Genomic DNA, 14,284 nt, shown 5'->3' on the forward strand with positions numbered 1-14,284 from the left:
GTGCTGAAAAGTGCATTAAAATTCGTTGAGTAGTATAAAAGATCTAAGCGAACATAAAGGGAAAGCGACTTAATTTTATAATATATAATGATATTAAAGTATGTAGATAAAGAAATAAAAACCCCGACTGTATAAAATATAAAAACTAAAAAGTAAAAAAAAACATGCTCAATCCAGAAGTGTAGAAAGCAATTAGAAAACAGTCTTGTCATCGTTTTGATTTCTTTAAACTTTAACTTCACCTATCTAAGAGGACTTGGGTTTTCAAGACGATATATTAATGACGTAAATCCGTTCAGCGATTTGGAAGAACGAACAGGTAATAAAGAACATTATCATAGCTACATACAAGATACGAGCGAAAATCATAACCCTTCTTAAGTCGCATAATAATATGGAAACATAGATTTGGTTCACTTTTAATTTCTGATTGAATCATTACTTTAATATGCTTTTAATTTGTCAACAGAGGGTCGAGTGGAAGTATCCCGCGAGAACAAATACCTCAGCACAATGGCGCCTGGAAAAGTCTTTGGCGAGCTGGCGATACTGTACAACTGCAAGAGAACCGCCACCATCAAAGCTGCCACCGACTGCCGCCTGTGGGCCATCGAACGACAGTGCTTCCAGACCATCATGATGAGGACTGGGCTTATTCGCCAGGCTGAATACACAGATTTCCTCAAGAGGTCAGTACTGTCATATAATAAGAAATAAGAAATTTCATCTATTGACATTGAAGCGTTTGTTTGTGATAGTTACAGTTTTTACCAAATGTGTAAGTGCGTGGCAACTTTACCAAAAAAAAAAAATACGTGTGGCATTCGGGGACTGCCGCGGTAAAGAAAGCTATTACATAGAATTTTTGATTAACGCAATTGTAAATTACTAGCTAACGCCGCGCGGTTTCACCCGCGTGGTTTCCGTCCCCGTAAGAATATGGGGATAATATATATTATAGACTTATTATTATAGACTTCCTCGATAAATGGGCTATCTAACACTGAAAGAATTTTTCTAATCGGACCAGTAGTTCTTGAGATTAGCGCGTTCAATCAATCAAACAAACACTTCAGCTTTATAATATTTTATTTACACAGTATTTTTTTTTCTTTAGAAAATAATAAATTTAAAAAAAATGTTCTTATGTTGAGCTGTAATCGAACTCTGGTTTCTTAAGTTTTGCCCCTTAGTTTCACACCACTTGTCCAGTTGAGTTGTTATGATAACGTCGAAATGTGTTAACTTAATGCACGAATTGTGTGTTAGGTTTATTTTCGTTACGGAATTTCTTGATTCGGTCGCCGCGCTCAAAGCCTGCGATAAAAGCTATGCAATAGCTTAAAAACTAGTCTCCTGTAGGATGCATGTAGGCCTACAATGCGCAGGACATCGCAAGTCGAGAGAAAATGTCGACCAATAACGTAATAATCTGAACTACCATCCTGTCTTTCGTTGTCATGGGGCGAAAGAGCTGGATTGCGACAACTGTGCCGCGATTGGTCGGCATTGTATTTTTCTCTTAATGAGATATATCAGGTCAGTTTTACTTGCAAATAAGTATTTGACTTTGTAAGAAACAAGTCTACAATGGTCTAAACTAAGAATCTGATAAAGAATTGTATTTGAAAGTTTGTCAACACGATGAATTCATTATCATTCGTTAGGTTCCTGTGGTTCAATATATATTTTGAATATTGTAATAGTGAGGAAGCATATGTATTACACATTATACATCTGGATTATAAATGTCCAAGACAAAGAGATGAACAGTTGGATAAACCGATTTCCGATTTCCCTATTAACTATTACAAGTGTCGCATGCTAAATAGATGTAATAAGGATATGTTAGCACATAAAGGCTTTGCTGGATTTAACTATCTGAGTCGCATTTATTAAGCATGTGTGCATTTCAAAGAGCTGGGTTGACATAAGCTTTTACTTATACTATCTTAAAATCTTCATTAGAAAATATTTTTACTACTGCCTGAGCGTTTGTTACTATACCTATCACTGCACTTATTCCTTAAAATCTTCTTCCATAATCTCATTCCATAAATCTTATTCCATAAAAAGACGCAGTTTTTTATAATTAAACATTTACAAATTGATACACTTTACTAATTTATTACAGTCCTTTATTCTAAAATTTTTCGCCAGCTCTTAAGCTCTTAAATCTTAATTAATTTGCTAGAAACTCTTAAATCATTTTATCTGGTATACTCTTGGGAGATACAAGCTTCCATCCTGCCAGTTTTATGTAATTAGTACACGTTAGCACATAATGGCTTTGCTGGATTTTACTATTAGTATCTGAGTCCCATAGATTAAACATGTGTGCCATATTGACACAAACTTGTGTTATCCCAAAATCTTCATTAGAAAATACTGTACATTTTTTCATATCTTTAGCAAATGACTAGAATGTTAGACGTTCACTTTTAGATTTATGAAGTCAAATTTCAAAGTCATTATCTTTTTTTTTATCATTCGACAGACATGTGAACTTGTAAGATAAAACGTAAATACATCCTCTTGTCAGTAACAGATTTTACGCCTGATCTATCTATCATTCATGATGATCGTAAAAGAAACTACTGTGTCATCTATTTTGGACTTGAGATACCTTGTTTATATTCCTCGGTCAATAACATGGCTGTTTTACTAACAATGTACTCGTGGACTAGTTAGTTAGCTGGTCGGTGACTAAAAGTAGGTACAGACCTATTTTAGTTTGGTTTATAAACACAGATTATAGCTGGTTTTATTCGGATATTTGTTTTATTGCCACGTTCGTTTTATGTATCAATGTAACACGAAACTATTTTATGTGCGTTTGTCAATAACCTATCACTAATCACTTCTATTCTTATTCCATAAAAAGACTTCATAATCAAACATTTATGAAATGTTCTATACACTTTACTAAATTATAGTTCTTTATTCTAATATTTATCGTTAATTAATAGAAACTCTCAAATCATTACATCTGGTATACGAGTAGAATCGAGAGATACAAATTTAATTCCTGCCAATTTAGTTACTTTTCCTCATATTTTTAAAGGTCATAAGATTACCTAGAAATCCATTTACAACAGAATAAAAATTAGCAACATGTCAAATAACTAATCATCAAAGCACCATTTAATTATTCCAACCTTTTATAATTAAAAATTTAAGAAGTGTCCTGTACACTCAGCTAATTTATTATAATCCTCTATTTTGGAATTTTCGCCAATTAATGGAAACTCAAAAATCTTAAATCAAAAAGCTGGTGATACAAGTTTCCATCCTGCCAGATTTGTTGTATTTCCCCATATTTGTATACATCATTAAATAATCTGTTGCTAAAAATTACTACTCGAATAACAGGTAATTTGTTGTCAAAGTACCATTTGTTATAAGTATTTTTAGTTCAAGTAAAAACGAAATATAATAGGATAGTAGCACAAGGAGCAAACAGTTAAAAGCGGGTATTGACCCGAGACACTTATGCAAATCCAATGGGCGTGCAACGGCCTATTCTTCTTTCATCGGTGGGGACTTGAAATTGTCGTCTACACCACTTATTAAGAGGAAACGCATCGTCAGAAACATACAATCATTCAACAACGTTTCAATAATATTTATAGGCATAGGTCAGTTTGTTTTTAAGTCTGTATCCGTGTATCCGTTACTGACTGATCTAGTTACAATAATAGTTTATTTAATAGTCTTACGTTAAGTTGAAAATTGTCATGATTTCCAGCAGAGGCCTCCCCTAAAGCTTTCCACACTGAATGGTTAGGTATGCCTAACTCACACTTGCTATTTTTCTGACTTCATCATCTACGACGCAGTTTTTCTTTGTTTCTTTTTTGTTGTCTTGGACACCAAGCTATTATATTTCTTGACCATTTATCTACTAGGACTAATAATATTCCTGCCCACATCCATTTCAGTTTTTAATTCAGTATGTATCAGTTATTTTAGTTTTGTTTCTTATAGTCAGTTTAATTTTATCTCTTTCTAGCGGATTCGTTCAAGCTTCACTTTGACATATGTGTACTTCTTCCCTACTATAACTTCCCTCTAATCCACCCATATCCTATCCTATGTCTACCCTACCCTAACCTATTGACTATCTAGTTACAATATTAACACAAAACTCAAACCACTTAACGGATTGCGCTGAAATTTGGCACCCAACGATGACTCAGATAGTTATTAAGATTGGCTTCCGCTATCACTAGAAAAATATTTCTTAAAATTTACCCCCTAAAGTAAGTTCCCTCGGGTTAGTGGAATTCTCAAATTAACGCGAAAGACCGGCAATTAGCTAGTGACGTACTCGTATACACGAGTAAGAGATATAATCATAAAATTATAAACAGTGATGATAAGAAATTACAGAAGACTACAATAAACAAATGTAAGTGATATAAAACCACAACTGGCTTATTTTAGATTTCTTCTATAACAAGGGCACGTGTAAAATCTTATAACTTTATGTTCAAGTTACCAATATCTAATTACTAGCGGACGCCCTCGACTTCGTCCGCCTGTAGGCATCCTTAATCTGGCCCTCTTGCAAAACCGGTCGTCTACTAACTGTAAAGTATCTCCCTGCCAAATTTCATCTTTGTACTTATGTCAATTTGAACTTTATAATCTTGTTCCTCCATCCCCATTCTACCACAGAACAGCGAGATGTCGTGGAAAATGGCATTCCTTTGTTGTCGACCCGCACGAAACGTTTTGCGTCAACGTTTCTAGTTAGAACGGCTAAGATGTGGAATGCCCTTCCGGCGTCTGTGTTTCCGGACACTTCCAATTTGTGCACCTTCAAGGCAAGAGTGAACAGGCATCTTCTAGGCAAGCGGGTTTCATCTTAGACCTCATCATTGCTCACCATCAGGCATGATTGTAGTCAAGCGCAAGACTATCTAAGATAAAAAAATAAGTCGTCTTCGAGATTTCGTTTCTTTCACATTTACACATTAAGATCTACCTATGCATAATTTGATTCTTATCATAAAAATGATCTAATGAATTTTTTGCTCAATAAACGGGGTTTTTTGACATAGATTATGCTTAAGAGAAATTTTACTTAGGTTTTCTGCTCCAATTACTGTTAACTATGTTAGCATCTACATGCAACTCTAGAAAGTACCTAAGATATTTTTATAGTTTCATATTACGGTACGTATTCCGCTACTTTGAATCCTTTCATCACAATATCACTTGTCTGTTAGAGGAATACATTAATAAGTACGACCGAGGTCAACATTGTACGTGACTTTGAATTTAAATTAAGTATAACGATAATATAACAGTTTCAAAAAATATATTTTTATCACTGTCTTCTGAGTAAGGTTTCGAAATCCTTTTCAAAATATCGTAACAAATCATGTACGACAAAGGCTATCTATCTATTGCCTTATTTACCTACTTCTATAAATAGGCAACTAGGTAGTCTATACTAATATTATAAAGAGGAATGATTTGATTGTTTGTATGCTTTGAATAGGCGCTGGCCTGAACCAATTTGAAAAATTCTTTAACTGTTGGGAAGCTATACTATCCCCGAGTGCTATAGGCTATATTTTATCTCCGTTTTGTTACGGGAATGGTAACCACGCGGATGAAACCGCGTGGCGTCTGCTAGTTGAAAAATAAGGAAATAAGAGACTAGAAAATGTGTAGTCTTAGAATATCTACTAAAGGCTCTACTAGCTCGCTAATGGTAAACGTAATATTTTGTCCGAGTTTAGTTGTTCAGATTCTAGATTAAATTAGTGCTAAAACGATGTGCTAACGGCAATAGTTCTAGTTGAAGCTAATCTATCTTAATACTTTAAAGCGGAAGGTCATTCACGATATCTCCAAAACTGCTTGACGTACAAAGTTGAAATTTGGCAGGTACCTCCCTGCTTATAGGTAGTAGACGTCCATTAGGAACGGATTTTGCAAGAGAGCCGAATTAAGAAGGTCTAAGGAGGCGTCCGTTAGTACTAATATATAAAAAAGTCGTGAAGTTTTTTGGTTGGGGATAATCATTAGATCTACTAAATAGATTTTGAAAAATACTTTTACTAATAAAAATCCACGTTTTTTGTGAGTGTCATAGGCTACATTTTATTCCCGTATCCTCACGGAAACGGAAACCGTGGGCATCAAATAGTATTTTATAACTAAACCCGCATACATTTTGTTGTATAAGTACTCAACACTCGTATACCACGACATTGACCTTCTCAACAAATCAAACGAAGGTCTTCCCCAAGCTGAGACATTCCGCTATCGTAACTATGATCTGCATTCATCACACATGGCAGACAATCCATTTCTGACATATTCCAAGATTTTCCGTATATATAACGTTGTAAAACAAAGAGTTGTGAAACTCGACAACATTGCCCAAGAGGTTCGTGCGATACTTTACGAAATACATGTCACGTTGCAACTCATGACATTTGAATTTTCAATCCTTTCACTGCCCACAGTACTGTTTCATTCTAGGAAGACTGGACACAAACGCGTCATGGCCACTATGACGGAAGCATTTTGTCAGTCTTATGGATTATTATTATTATAAGCTTTATTTTCTACATTTTAATTGATTACTTTTTTAATCGATTCATTTATAATCTAGTTCCTTGTGGATAAAAGCTTCCATCTCTTCCAGATCTCCCTATTTGAAATCCCGCTAAGTCAAGTATTTCTGAGCAACAGCCTCAGGTGATTTCCTCTATTGTCTTTCGACGTTTTGTTTTTCCCAATGGATCTCTTAATGGAGGATTATGGATAAACTTATAGATCATTATAATTGTATACAAACTAGTATAAATAAAGAACGTTTCTTTGTTTGTTAGCAACCAATTATTGAATGCCATTTTTCAGACGTTAGATATGATTTATATTGATTCTTAAATTGTCTCGACACACACTGTCGACACATATATACCAGTAATTAAGTAACTAGTTATCTAGTTACAGGATACTTTATTTATTGCTTCTAGGTACTGTGTACTTCACAAATTGTTTACAGTTCTTTATAACTTAAAATTTTCGCCAATTAATTTAAACTCAAAAACGTATATGTGCTTCCTAAATCTTCAGCTGATTAAGGGATACAAGTTTAAATTCTGCCTATCTCCTACCTCTACGACGAAATGTATAATGTATACCATAAAAAACAACACTTGTAAAATGTAGCAATTCTCGCAATCAGTTATTCTACCGCAAAAAAGTTGTGAGATCCATGTAATACCAAGTCGATTACCTTATTCTGTCCGTAATTAAGGATCTTCTGTTTCAAGTTATTACGTAATTAGCTAATCTAACAACATCTTACAGTGACCATATCAATATTAAAAATCTTTTATATTCTAAATAAATAGATTGACTTGGCCATCGCATGAATACATAAGTATGTTACAATCATTATTATATCCAATAACATTGTTTAGAGCGCTTGTCAAGTCGATCTATTTATTTACGGCTTTACCCTTTTTTTTGCTCGACTTGCGAGATACCTACGAGTATGTACGAGTATAAGTACATAACTTCGTGGTGTTGCAAAGTCTTTGGTCTGTGGTCAACGAGGTCCTATTAACGCTTCCACTGCCTCGACACACATTGTCGGCACATATCTGCGAGTAATTACCTAGTTGTCTATCAGGGCACTTTATTTATTGCTTCTAGCTACTGTTTACTGTTATGCAATCACTTGCATAAGCGGATATGAAAATTAAGTTTAATTTTCCAACGTTTATTACATTATTTTCCCACTTGATATGAAGGAAGGATTCATTAGAACTCTAACATAATTTAATACAAATCAGTACATCAGTTAAGACATTCTATATTTATTTGTCCTGCATTGTTTGTATAGTTAATGTTAAAAACAGTCTGAATTATTTTCAAATATTTGACGTCTTGTCGTAATTATTTGTTTACATGTATACGTATGTCTTATTTCATATGCATTTCAATTTAATGAGTTTCAACCAAAAAAAAGCCATTTAAAGCCTTTACTTTAGTTATAGATTTATCTTTGACTACAAAATATTTGTCGGAAATTGCCTGCGGCTAAAATGGCGTGTCGACATAAACATTATCTATATTCCATTGAAAGACAATGTTTACGTTTGCTCGTCGATATAATTTTGCGTCACGACTTTATATTACTCGTTAGTCGTTATTGTCTTTCGTAAAGTGTTGCATAATCAAGGCCTTTATTTTATTACTAGCAGAGGCCGTGGTTTTACCCGCGTACTACTCGCGTCCGTAGGATAACGGAGATAAAAAATAGCATATGTTACTTGCTGATAATGTAGCTTTACATTGGTGAAAGTTTTTTTCAATTCGGTTCAGTAGTTTCAAAGCCTATCTAATGCAAACAAATATTTATATATTTCCTCTTCATAATATTAAAACAGATGAAGGTACAACTAAATTAAGATTTGATGTACCTTTTGAATGAAAAGCCTAGGGTTAAATGGTTTCCAAATTCACATTTAACTATTCGTTTATATACCAATTCTAATCTAGTTATATTTTAATTTTAATAGAAAAGATTTTCCCAGTAATATAGAAAATTATTACAATACTTAGTAAGATGACCTTCATGGTTTTAAACTAGTGGCAAGTGACGTAAGAGATAGTGGTTATGTATTAAAAATATAATATTAATTAAAGGCCAATACAAAGGTTGTACTATATTTTTGCTTGTTTGGTACGGAAATAAAACAAACGTAATAAAATTATATAATATCTAACAAAAGCATTTTACTGATTTAATAAAACTTAAATATTAAATTTATTTACCTTTTGTGACCTTCAAATAAAAATAGAAAATGTATGTAAATGTTTTCGAGATACTAATTAAATTTAAAAGAATTTTAAATTCTTAATTAAGTTCCAATAATTAAAACCACAATAAATAATTGAATATTTACAATTATAATTAATCTCTATTACTCAAGAGGTAACATTGATAATTATAAAGATTTTACGCAAGTTAAGGTCACACAAAGAAATCGAGATACGGATGCAAGTGAAAATAAACCAGTTGCTTGGAAAAATCTAGTGTTTTAATTTTATTCTGAAATATCACATTTCCTTAATTCAAGAGTGTAATAATCAAAAGATACAATTAGTCATGTTAATTGAAATCTTAATTCAGCTTTTTTTAATTAGTCCATTTTTAACTCAGAAGGGGTAGATTTACGCAAGCTTGTTAACCAAAGTCGTAGAAAATTTATAAATTGTGATACAATATCAATAAATAACCGAAGTCACGGCTAAATGCACTTACTATACTACAGTTTTTCTTGAAGAGTACTGCTTAACAACAAACAAATTAGAAATGTTGGTAGAAAACGCGTGTCATTTCGTAACTTATTTATTTTAAATTATGTATGGTTTGTTTATAAAATGTTATATAAAATATATTAACCATATCTAATTTTTGTAAGCTTATTAATCAAAATTATTTTCAGAGAATAAGTGAATTATAATTAATATTAGTTGTGAAATGAATAGTAATTTATACCCTCATTTTTAATTTGTTTGTTGGTAAACAGTACTCATCAAGAAAGGCTGTATAAGTAGGCACTAGTTAGTTATTCAGGTTAGAGACGATCTAATTAAAGACAAACGTATAAACACTGATGGACATTAATATATTTTAGTTTTTAACCACAGAAGCAACAGAAAGCGATAGATTAATATAGTTTAATTAGAACCAAACAGGTTTAATATGGGTCGTTAGTAAAACAACTTGAACCGAAACGACATGGACGAGTGACTAAGTAGCAATTGGGCAATTTCCTATATTTTTGATACGCGTTTTGCAATTGACGTATGAACTCGCTTGACTAACGGAATCCGCTCATATATCTTACTTCTATTTCTCAATCTTTAATTATAATTATAATTATGATTAAAGGAGTATATAATTCATCGCCATCCTCTTGTAGCTAATGTTCCATGTCAAAACAAGGTTATAAATATTTTTAACGTTTGATGGTCATCGCTAGTGTAGAGATGTTTGTTTTCATTTCCTTTTTCAAATGCTTCAAGAAAGAGGTACCTTTAGATCTTTAGAGATATAATTCCCTCGAATAAGTTTGTTTTGTAATCTGATATTGCAAAATATTTATTGAAAATAGAAAAAGAACGCCACATACAGACCTTCATTGACATCAAATGTGCCATCAGGTACCTCTACGTTTTAAACATGACTAACTAGCGGACCCCCGCGACTTCGTCCGCGTGGAATTTAATTTTTCGCAAATCCCTCGGGAACCATGGATTTTTCCGGGATAAAAAGTAGTCTATGTGTTAATCCAGGCTATAATATAACTTAATTATAATATAAGTTTCCCGAGCTATAATATAAATTTCAGATAATTCGGTTCAGTAGTTGAGGCGTGAACGAGTAACAAACATTCATATCATCAAAATCATCAGTTTTTGCCAATCTCGGGAAACCACGGATTTTTTCGGGATTAAAAGTAGCCTATGTGTTAATCCAGAGTAAAATCTATTTCCATTCCAAATTCAGCTAAATCGCTTCAGTAGTAGCGGCGTTATAGAGTAACAAACATCCAAACATCCATACAAACTTTCGCGTTTATAATATTAAGTAGGATAGTAGGAAGTAGGATATTCCCATTCCCCTCCTACAAGTCGGGAAAGACTGTATTAGAAGTAGGTACGACAACAACCAACCAACGGAGTGGGGATCGATGATGAGTCGGACCGATCTTACCGTTGAGTTATTGAGGCTATGAATTTTTTTGTTTTATTCAGTTAACAATACTAAAGGTTTTGATTGGAAAGGATACTGTGTGTTACCGAATAGGTTGGCCTCGAATATTAGCTTCATGCTGGTGCTAAAGTATTTTAATTATTTAAAACATTAATGACATTATCAATGATTTTGCAGTTCAGGAAATTGAAACCAGTGACTGGACATTTTACGTTAACAGGTTACAAAGTTAATATTGTAAATGTACCTATAATTGTTATTCTTAAGGTCATACTAACTTTTACCTACAATATAGATACTTGTTTGCTACTAAGTAAAGAGCAATGCAATTTGAAATATAAATGAACATAGAGGTTATAGTTAATAGTAAAGTGCATACCTATAACATTTTAAACGATACGTTTGATTAGAAGTACATGGAAAATGCAAGCATTGGAATATAAAACACATTCTTTGTTATTAAATTAATTATGAAATAAGGATTGCAATGGATATATCACCAATGTAAAATACTAGCTGATGCCGCGCGGTTTTACCCGCGTGGTTCCCGTTCCTGTAGGAATACGGGGATAATATATAGCCTATAGCCTTCCTCGATAAATGGGCTATGTAACACTGAAAGAATTTTTTAAATCGGACTAGTAGGTCCTGAGACTAGCGCGTTCAAACAAACAAACTCTTCAGCTTTATAAAATTAGTATAGGTAGTATGAATCAATCCTCAATGACTCAAAATTCATCTGTCAGAATACGTGGTTTTAATACCAACTTTTAATGCTAACATAAATTAAGCCTTCTATACAAACTGATCACTTAAGAAAAGCTCTTAATCTCAAATCTAAATATAATTATGTTTGTCTTCCACAGTGTTCCGATTTTCAAGAACCTGCCCGAAGACACGCTTATCAAGATATCCGACGTGCTGGAAGAGACTCACTATCAAAACGGTGATTACATTATCAGGCAAGGTGCCAGGGGAGATACATTCTTCATAATCTCAAAGGGACAGGTAAGGTGACAGCTTATTAGCTTAACACAATGATAATTTTATACTATAGATCGGTTGCGTCCCTACAAAATCATCGCAAAAAATTGATCCGAATAGGCTACAACACTGAGCGCACACATGGACAGTTTTGTCTTTAGTTCCATTATATATTTATGTATATATAGTTTTTACACTTTCTGAACACACAACTGGACATTGTAGACTTTATTTAGGTATTATTTGTTTAAATAACGTCCATTGTTGACCACAACTAACATTGAGTTGACTATAAATTTTCCTTTTCTGAGCGCCTCACTTTTTATGCGCTAGTACACGTCGTATTTAATATCATTGGCTTAATCTATTTAAATATCGCGACACAGCATGTTATTCTTACGTTATTAATAAAGAATTAATATACCAGAGTTAAATATTTTAACTAGTAATGAAACATAAACGTGGATCACATTTGTACAAGTCGATATATTTGCCATTTGATTCAAAAGTTCAAGAAAGCCTTCAACTTTACAATTCGGATAAATAATAAAACCTGTTAGAATTTCAAATGACAGTGTGTGATATTAAATTTATAAAAAATAAAAAAAAGCATTGCCTTGTTTTGAAGTCACTAAAAAATGTATCATTAGGTATTTTTAAACATAAATTGGAGAGTGAAACAGAAATCTTAATGAAACATAAATGACCACTCGAGACGGCTCTTGGACATCCTATCAAAGATGTCACCGGTTATAAATTTCTATATGCATCCGGAGAGAACAGAAAAAATGGCTTAAATCAAATAAAATTGACTCGACTATACCAACCCTTTCACCCAGTTAAAGAGTGTTTGGTTAAACACTTATTTATCAAATTACAATTGACTAGCGGACGCCCGCGACTTCGTCTGCGTGGAATTAAGTTTTTCACAAATCCCGCGGGAATCATGGATTTTTCCGGGATGAAAAGCCTATATGTTAATCCAGATTAAAACCTATTTCCATTCAAAATTTCAGCCAAATCGCTTTAGTAGCCGCAGTGTAAAGGAGGAACAAACATGCACACTTACACGCACACAAACTTTTGCTTTTGTAATATTAGTGTGATTATTTACAATGCATTCTTCAAAATTGCAAATCTAAAATGAAAATTCAGTTAAATTTTTTTTTTTTTTAATAAATATAAATATACTTAAACAATATCACATAACAACATCACTATCTAGCCCCAAAGTAAGCATACAGAGTAACTTGTGTTATGGGTGCTAAGATAGTTAATATTATAATATTAATATACAATTATATACTACATATAAATACTTATATAATGTATAAATACACACAGACACTGGAAAACACCCATGTTCATCACACAAATATATTCCAGTTGTGGGAATCGAACCCCCGGCCGTGGATGCAGAAAGCAGGGTCGCTACCCACTGCGCCACGCGGCCGTCAAAGTTAAAATATTCTCATCAGAGCTCATTGAAAAACAGTATTATGTTACAAATTCGAACTGAAAAGATATTTAAAACACGTTAATTATAAAGTACCAATCGTTTAAAATGCATTCGGAACAGTTGAATATGCAATTAATACCAATGCACTTTCAAGGTTCAATGAATCTGTTAAAACGTAGTACACAGACGTTAACATTTTTAACACGCAGTATAATTAATAGAGTAATTAAAACAAGATTTAGCGTCGCAAATAGATAGGAGTAACATCTTTCGAAATTCACACAAGTTTTAAACTACAACTGGTATGAACCAATCGCATCAGAGGAAATAATTAGCCGAACTGGTCTTTCTTGCAACTCAATCAATTAAATATTATAAATCTTGACAAATAGCTGTTTTTAATGTTATAACTATGGACATGATGAAGTAATTTGTCGTGATATTACCATAAAACTTAATTAATTATACATCCGGTGCAACCAAGTTCGCGCTTTAGGCGTGCTATTGTGAAGTTAAGGGACATGAAATGTTTAAAATTAACTGTAAACAGCACTAAAAACAACCAGTTTTAACACGTCTTACATTATTTTTCTCTCGTTTGTAACTATCCAAAAAACAGTTTGTTTGCATATGAAGTAGATATTTCAATTGTATGCTATGATGTACGTAATTGAGCTTCATAAAAAGTCGACGCCCCGCGGTTTCATCCGCGTAGTTCCTGTTCCTGTAAGAATTCGGGGATAAAATATAGCCTTTGATACTCACATATAACATGGCTTTCTAGTGGTAAAAGAATTTCTAAATCGGTTCAGTATATCTAGAGATTACCCTATACAACACCACTAACTTTACCTCTATTATATTAGTATTTATTATTATACAGATAAAGTTATTAATTGATTTAATTCATCACTCTTAAGTCAGCCATTGACGGTCAATTATTTTCACGTTTCTGCAGCGCAAACAGCAGCGAAGACGTGTCATAAGTCGAGCTGTCATGCACGCAGCGACCAATATACCTTCGTGTTGAAGAAACGTGAGAATAATTGATCGTCAATGGCGTGCATTAGCTTCAGTTTTAA

The 14,284-nt window shown here is 33.2% G+C and overlaps 1 protein-coding gene across 6 annotated transcripts in view; it reads left to right on the forward strand.

Annotated features, from left to right (window-relative positions):
• Positions 1 to 14,284, forward strand: part of LOC112046535 (cGMP-dependent protein kinase, isozyme 2 forms cD4/T1/T3A/T3B) — a 215,760-nt gene that overhangs the window by 173,442 nt on the left and 28,034 nt on the right. For all 6 annotated transcript variants that reach the window (XM_024083203.2, XM_024083204.2, XM_052887530.1 and 3 more), the window contains 2 exons: positions 470 to 689; positions 11,626 to 11,767. In XM_024083203.2, the coding sequence (XP_023938971.1) occupies positions 470 to 689; positions 11,626 to 11,767 (362 nt within the window). The remainder of the gene's footprint in view (positions 1 to 469; positions 690 to 11,625; positions 11,768 to 14,284) is intronic.

Source organism: Bicyclus anynana, chromosome 19 (genome assembly GCF_947172395.1).
Source record: "Bicyclus anynana chromosome 19, ilBicAnyn1.1, whole genome shotgun sequence".
Taxonomy (NCBI): Eukaryota; Metazoa; Arthropoda; class Insecta; order Lepidoptera; family Nymphalidae; genus Bicyclus; species Bicyclus anynana.